This window comes from Hippoglossus stenolepis, chromosome 14 (genome assembly GCF_022539355.2).
Source record: "Hippoglossus stenolepis isolate QCI-W04-F060 chromosome 14, HSTE1.2, whole genome shotgun sequence".
NCBI lineage: Eukaryota > Metazoa > Chordata > Actinopteri > Pleuronectiformes > Pleuronectidae > Hippoglossus > Hippoglossus stenolepis.
The window spans coordinates 1-7,647 of record NC_061496.1 but is presented as its reverse complement, the minus strand read 5'-3'; the positions used below and the strand labels follow the sequence as shown (position 1 = coordinate 7,647).

At 52.8% G+C, this 7,647-nt stretch overlaps 1 protein-coding gene across 1 annotated transcript; it reads left to right on the top strand.

Annotated features, from left to right (window-relative positions):
- The first annotated feature begins 441 nt into the window (after window positions 1-441).
- Window positions 442-7,453, top strand: LOC124854790 (tetraspanin-33-like). The gene is made up of 4 exons (XM_047343181.1): window positions 442-570; window positions 2,474-2,683; window positions 3,702-3,759; window positions 7,063-7,453. The coding sequence occupies exons 2-4, from the start codon at window positions 2,627-2,629 to the stop codon at window positions 7,260-7,262; spliced, it is 315 nt and encodes a 104-aa protein (XP_047199137.1). The 5' UTR covers window positions 442-570; window positions 2,474-2,626; the 3' UTR covers window positions 7,263-7,453.
- Window positions 7,454-7,647: the final 194 nt, after the last annotated feature.

The window sequence follows — 7,647 nt, the reverse complement described above, 5'->3', positions numbered from 1 at the left end:
TTAGTGGACAGAGGCTGTTTACTAATGTTTACTGATTTGTCTAGATGTTGTGCGAGTGACAGATTTGAGGAAACCTTCTGAAAATCTAAAGCTACAAGAAGCTGAAAAAGCTCCTCAGAGCAGAAGAGGTGAGAACATAGTCATTAGATCCCTTCTCTGTGTTTAAAGGTGAACTTTAAACACAGAGAACGAGCTGCAGCACAGTCGTGACCCAGAAAGGTTCCAGAACATGAGCCGAGGCTTCGTGTGAAGGGAGGATTAAGTGAATCCTCTTCAGTTTTCCATCCACATGCAACAGGCAGCTACAGACAAACAGAACCAACAGAACCAACATGTTCCTCATGGAGCTGAACAACAAGGAGAATCACCGTACCTGCTACAATGATCTTCTTCTTATCCCAGTCTTCTCCTCCAAGTTCCCAGAAAGTCTGTCAACGTGTTCTTCTCATTCAGGAACTTCTCTGCTCGCTCTTTGATAGAAGAGAGCATGTTCAGCAGGCCCATGGTCCTCAATCAGGTCCTCAGACTGCTGAGGGGTTACAGGAGAGCAGCCAGAGAGAATACAACACAGTAAGTAATCCTCTGATTTAATACAGGAAGAGAGGGAGGAGAGAGGAGGAGAGAGGAGGAGAGAGGGAGGGATAAGAGAAGAGAGGAGGAGATAAGAGAAGAGAGAGAGGGAGATAATAGGAGAGAGGAGGAGAGAGAGGAGATAAGAGAAGAGAGGAGGGAAGAGAAGAGAAGAGAAGAGAAGAGAAGAGAAGAAGAGAAGAGAGGGGAGATAATAGGAGAGAGGAGGAGAGAGGGGAGATAATAGGAGAGAGGAGGAGAGAGGGGAGATAATAGGAGAGAGGAGAGAGGAGGGGGAGATAATAGGAGAGAGGAGAGAGGGAGGAGAGAGGGAGGAGATAAGAGAAGAGAGGAGGATAAGAGAAGAGAGGGAGGGATAAGAGAAGAGAAGAGAAGAGAAGATAAGAGAAGAGAAGAGAGGAGATAATAGGAGAGAGGAGGAGAGAGGAGGAGAGAGGAGGGGATAAGAGAAGAGAGGGAGAGATAAGAGAAGAGAGGGAGGGAGATAATAGGAGAGAGGGGAGGAGAGGGGGAGATAATAGGAGAGAGGAGAGAGGGAGGAGAGAGGGAGGAGATAAGAGAAGAGAGGGAGGAGAAGAGAAGAGAGGGAGGGATAAGAGAAGAGAAGAGAAGAGAAGATAAGAGAAGAGAAGAGAGGGGAGATAATAGGAGAGAGGAGGAGAGAGGAGGAGAGAGGGAGGGATAAGAGAAGAGAGGAGGAGATAAGAGAAGAGAAGAGAAGAGAGGGGAGATAATAGGAGAGAGGAGGAGAGAGGGGAGATAATAGGAGAGAGGAGAGAGGGAGGAGAGGGAGGAGATAAGAGAAGAGAGGGAGGGATAAGAGAAGAGAGGGAGGGGATAAGAGAAGAGAAGAGAAGAGAAGATAAGAGAAGAGAAGAGAGGGGAGATAATAGGAGAGAGGAGGAGAGAGGAGGAGAGAGGGAGGGATAAGAGAAGAGAGGAGGAGATAAGAGAAGAGAGGGAGGGGAGATAATAGGAGAGAGGAGGAGAGAGGAGGAGATAATAGAGAGAGGAGAGAGGGAGGAGATAAGAGAAGAGAAGAGAGGGGGAGATAATAGGAGAGAGGAGGAGAGAGGAGGAGAGAGGGAGGGGATAAGAGAAGAGAGGGAGGAGATAAGAGAAGAGAGGGAGGGGGAGATAATAGGGAGAGGAGGAGAGAGGGAGCAGTTTAGAGAAAAGAGGGAGGAGACAAGGAGTGAAGTGTAAGGGAAATGTAACATTTTGACCACAATATGATCATGTTAATTTCCCCTTTGATTGATCATGATTGAATCTCATACAATGTAACCTTGATCATGCTGTATCCTGTACAACTGAATGAATCTTGGCCTGATTGCTTTAACTAAAGCATTGTTGCCTTGATGTCATCAGAAGATCCTGACCTTTGACTTTGTAACAAACCCAACCAGAGTGGGAAGGATGAGCCAAATGTATAAAGACAAAGAACTGTTTCCCATCGGGGTGCATATTACAAACTAACCTTTGTCGTATGCACCATGCTCTGAGCATTAAAGTGTGACAATACTGTAAGAGAATTGTGTCTCGCTCCTCGTTGTTAAGGTGGGATTGCAGAAATTGCTGCGACACAGCCAAATCTTCCCGCCCCAATCTACTGGACGGATTAAATTCTGATGAAGTTTGATGCAGATCCAGAACTTTTAATCTCTTTCTTTAACATTTTGAGATAAAACCTTTTAAAAGTTTTAGTTGATTTGTCAGAGATTCATGGATCTAGATTTTGATAATCAGACATATTCAGAGAACTGATATTTGTGTGTGTGATGCAGTGATGGAGGAACGATCTCTACCGAGTGATGTTCCCCTTGGCTGTAATGCACAGCGCAGCCTCCAGGCGGCGCTAACAGGACTTCTGTAAACCCAGTAGGTGTGAAGAGGACTGAACCACATCAGACGACAGCAGAGGGTTGAGCCTCTGGGGAGGAATGCATCGTGCAGGCCGCCACACGTTTGATTCCTGCCGTCATGTCAGCAGGAATCCAGCGTCTCCTCAGTGTGAGGGAACGACTGAGAGGAGATGAGAGGATACAGAGGAATCAAGTACACGCTGTTCATCTGCTGCTACGTCTTCTGGGTGAGTCTCCGTCCATCACCTGACCTTCACCTCACACTCAGCCTCTGACAGCACGAGGGTCCACACCCGACCCCAGCACAGGAGGATCTGAGAACATTTAAACATCAAAAACCAGTCACGGTTCAATTTCCAGTTTCCACTGAACACACCAGTGAGTTGGACTCTTATGTTCACAGATTCACAGAAACTTGTTTCAACTCGTCTTCACACTGTTGTTGTTGAAGTTTCACACAGATTCTTTATTTACACCTGAACCACCAGCTTCGTCTCTCACCTTCACCAGGTGTGTCTTCGTTTTGATGGACGAGACGAAACGAGACGACGCTGCATTACCTTCACTTTCTAAAACCTTGCAAGTTAAGCAACGTACACTGGGTGGCGCTCTAAATGTCTGTTGCTGCCACTTTCTACCTGAAAGGCTTTGGAAGATCATATATACCTACAGACAATTTACCATTTATAAAACAGTGCGTAGGATTAAAAGCATACGAGCAAAAAAAAAAAGATTCAGATTAAACCGTGTGCACGCAATTCATTTAAATGAGAGAAAGAGATATCATTAACTTTTATTCTGCTAAGTCCAAATGTGATGACAGATACTTTGAATTAGTTTAGACTGAGTGAAACGAGCAGCGTGTGATTCAAACTGAATTAATACGATTCCTGGTGTTTTCTGATCATCTTACTCACAACTTCAAACACGTCTGTCTGCTGAGTCTCCACATGTGGCTCAGATGATTCACTGGACCAGCATCTGCTGAGAAGCCTCACATGTCCTAATGATGATATCTGCTTTGTATGAAAGAGTCAAAACTGAATTACACATATCTGATCGTCACCATGACGTCATAAGAACAATCATACTAGTCAGGATGTGATATCAACAGATATCTGTAAAGATGATTCAGGATCAGTCAAACTTATACGTTTAAGATAATAAGTGTAAAAATGTCTCATCGAAGAACTCGTCCCTTTGACTGAAATGTCTTTTTGCCCGTTTGCTTCTGTGTGACTGCAGGTGGTGAGCTCCGCCCTCATCGCCGTGGGGATCTACGCCAAGATCGCCAAGGAGAAAGGTCGGTCACATGGACGACAGAGAAATAATCTGAGCAGGAAACAAACAAGGTTTTAACTCTGTGGAGCTGAGAGAGGTGGAGACAGGGAGACAGGTGGAGACAGGGGAGACAGGGGGAGACAGGTGGAGACAGGGGGAGATGGGGAGACAGGGGAGACAGTGGGAGACAGGTGGAGACAGGGGAGACAGGTGGAGACAGGGGAGACAGGTGGAGACAGGGGAGACAGGTGGAGACAGGTGGAGATGGGGGAGACAGGGGAGACAGGTGGAGACAGGGAGACAGGGGAGACAGGTGGAGACAGGTGGAGATGGGGGAGACAGGGGAGACAGTGGGAGACAGGGAGACAGGGAGACAGGTGGAGACAGGGAGACAGGTGGAGACAGGGGAGACAGGGGAGACAGGGGAGACAGTGGGAGACAGGGGAGACAGGGAGACAGGTGGAGACAGGGGAGATGGGGAGACAGGGGAGACAGGGGAGACGGGTGGAGATGGGGAGACAGGGAGACAGTGGGAGACAGGGAGACAGGTGGAGACAGGGGGGCAGGTGGAGACAGGTGGAGACGAGGGGGACAGGGGAGACAGGTGGAGGCAGGTGGAGATGGGGAGACAGGTGGAGACAGGGAGACCAGGTGGAGCAGGGGAGACAGGGAGACAGGTGGAGATGGGGGAGACAGGGGAGACAGTGGGGGACAGGGGAGACGGGGGAGACAGGGGAGACACGGGGGTGAGAAGACAGGGAGACAGACCTACAGGTGGAGACAGGTGGAGACAGGGGAGACAGGTGGAGACAGTGGGAGACAGGGGAGACAGACCTACAGGTGGAGACAGGTGGAGACAGGGGAGACAGGTGGAGACAGTGGGAGACAGGGGAGACGGGGGAGACAGGGGAGACACGGGAGACAGGGGAGACAGTGGGAGACAGGTGGAGACAGGGGGAGACAGGGGAGACAGGTGGAGACAGGGGAGACAGTGGGAGACAGGGGAGACAGTGGGAGACAGGGGAGACAGTGGAGACAGGTGGAGACAGTGGGAGACAGGGGAGACAGTGGGAGACAGGTGGAGACAGGTGGAGACAGTGGGAGACAGGTGGAGACAGGGAGACAGGTGGAGACAGGTGGGGACAGGGGAGACAGGGGAGACAGTGGGAGACAGGTGGAGACAGAGGCACGGTGGAGACAGGTGGAGACAGAGACAGGTGGAGACAGGTGGAGACAGGGGAGACAGGTGGAGACAGGTGGAGATAGAGGGAGAGGGGGAGACAGTGAGAGACAGGGGAGACAGGGGGAGACAGGTGGAGACAGGGGGGGACAAGAGACAGTGGGAGACAGGGGAGACAGGTGGAGACAGGGAGACAGGGGAGACAGGGGGAGACAGGGAGACAGGGGAGACAGGGAGACAGGTGGAGATAGGGGAGACAGGGGAGACGGTAGAGACAGGGGAGACAGGTAGAGACAGGGAGACAGGTGGAGATGGGGGAGACAGGGAGACAGTGGGGAGACAGGGGAGACAGGGGAGACAGGGGAGACACGGGAGACAGTGGGAGACAGGGAGACAGACCTACAGGTGGAGACAGGTGGAGCAGGGGGAGACAGGTGGAGACAGTGGGAGACAGGGAGACAGACCTACAGGTGGAGACAGGTGGAGACAGGGGAGACAGGTGGAGACAGGGGAGACGAGGGGGCAGGGGAGACGGGGAGACAGGGAGACAGTGGGAGACAGGGAAGAGGGGAGACAGGGGAGACAGTGGGAGACAGGGAGACAGTGGGAGACAGGGGGAGGAGTGGAGACAGTGGGAGACAGGGAGACAGTGGGAGACAGGTGGAGACAGGTGGAGACAGTGGGAGACAGGTGGGGACAGGTGGAGACAGGTGGAGACAGGGGAGACAGGGGGACAGTGGGAGACAGGTGGAGACAGGGGAGACAGACCTACAGGTTTTAACTCTGTGGAGCTGAGAGAGGTGGAGACAGGGGGACAGGTGGAGACAGGGGAGACAGGGGAGACAGGTGGAGACAGGTGGAGATGGGGGAGACAGGGGAGACAGTGGGAGACAGGGGAGACAGGGGAGACAGTGGGAGACAGGGGAGACAGGTGGAGATGGGGAGACAGGGGAGACAGTGGGGGACAGGGGAGACAGGGGAGACAGGTGGAGACAGGGGAGACAGGTGGAGACAGGTGGAGACAGGGGGACAGGGGAGACAGGTGGAGACGGTGGAGATGGGGGAGACAGGTGGAGACAGGGGAGACAGGTGGAGACGGGGAGACAGGGGAGACAGGTGGAGATGGGGAGACAGGGAGACAGTGGGAGACAGGGGAACGGGGGAGACAGGGGAGACACGGGAGACAGTGGGAGACAGGGGAGACAGACCTACAGGTGGAGACAGGTGGAGACAGGGAGACAGGTGGAGACAGGGGAGACAGGGAGACAGACCTACAGGTGAGACAGGTAGGTGGGGGAGACAGGTGGAGACAGAGTGGGAGACAGGGAAGCGAGGGGGAGACAGGGAGACACGGGAGACAGGGGAGACAGGGGAGACAGTGGAGACAGGTGGAGACAGAGACAGGGGAGACAGGGGGAGAACAGGGGAGACAGGGGGGTGAGACAGGAGACAGTGGAGACAGGTGGAGACAGTGGGAGCAGGGAGACAGTGGGAGACAGGTGGAGACAGGTGGAGACAGGGGGAACAGGTGGAGACAGGGGAGACAGGTGGAGACAGGTGGAGAGAGGGGACAGGTGGAGACAGTGGGAGACAGGTGGAGACAGGGGAGACAGTAGAAACAGGTGGAGACAGGGGAGACAGACCTACAGGTGGAGACAGGTGGAGACAGGGGGAGACAGGTGGAGACAGTGGGAGACAGGGGAGACAGACCTACAGGTGGAGAGTGGTGTGTGTGTGTGTGTGTGTGTGTGTGTGTGTGTGTGTGTGTGTGTGTGTGTGTGTGTGTGTGTGTGTGTGTGTGTGTTATTAAAAACAAAGATCTGCTGATAACATTCCTGAGGATGAGTCACAAAAAAATAATCTGACATGTTTCAACATTCACTGCCTGTGTGTGTGTGTGTGTGTGTGTGTGTGTGTCTGTTTGTGTGTGTGTGTGTGTGTGTGTGTCTGTTTGTGTGTGTGTGTGTGTGTCTGTTTGTTGTGTGTGTGTCTGTTTGTGTGTGTGTGTGTGTGTGTGTGTGTGTGTGTGTGTGTGTGTGTGTGTGTGTGTGTCTGTGTGTCTGTGTGTGTGTGTCTGTGTGTGTGTGTGTGTGTGTGTGTGTGTGTGTGTCTGTGTGTCTGTGTGTGTGTGTCGTGTGTGTGTAGATGTGGTGGACACTCTCACAGCTGATCCAGCTCTGCTGCTGATCGTCGTTGGCTCTGTGATGTTCCTCATCACGTTCCTCGGGTGTTGTGGGTCACTGCGTAACGCCACCTGTCTGCTGAAGATGGTATTACACTCGGGTCAAATACCAATTAAACTGAGTAAAATACTCAATTACAAGTTAAATGTGTCCTGTGATTGATCCTGAGTCATTTCCCTGTTGAAGCAGCTTCGTTTATATCCAGAGGTTCAGTCCCCTGGTTCTCAACAGGCCCCGGGGCCCGGGCCTCTCCGTCCTCTCCGTCCTCTCCGTCCTCTGTCCTCCGTCCTCTCTCTTTGAGGCCCCGGGGCCCGGGGCCTCTCCGTCCTCTCCGTCCTCTGTCCTCCGTCCTCTCTCTTTGAGGGCCTCTCCGTCCTCTCCGTCCTCTCCTCTGTCCTCTCTCTTTGAGGCCCCGGGCCCGGGCCTCTCCGTCCTCTCCGTCCTCTGTCCTCCGTCCTCTCTCTTTGAGGGCCTCTCCGTCCTCTCCGTCCTCTGTCCTCCGTCCTCTCTCTTTGAGGGCCGGGCGGGGCCTCTCCGTCCTCTTCGT

What these genes read in the sequence shown, in the direction of transcription:
- LOC124854790 (XM_047343181.1), top strand. Translation starts at nt 2,627, where the DNA reads ATGAGAGGATACAGAGGAATCAAGTACACGCTGTTCATCTGCTGCTAC. An exon ending in TCTGCTGCTACGTCTTCTGG is followed by an intron (nt 2,684 to 3,701) that starts GTGAGTCTCCGT and finishes GTGTGACTGCAG; the next exon opens with GTGGTGAGCTCCGCCCTCAT. An exon ending in CAAGATCGCCAAGGAGAAAG is followed by an intron (nt 3,760 to 7,062) that starts GTCGGTCACATG and finishes GTGTGTGTGTAG; the next exon opens with ATGTGGTGGACACTCTCACA.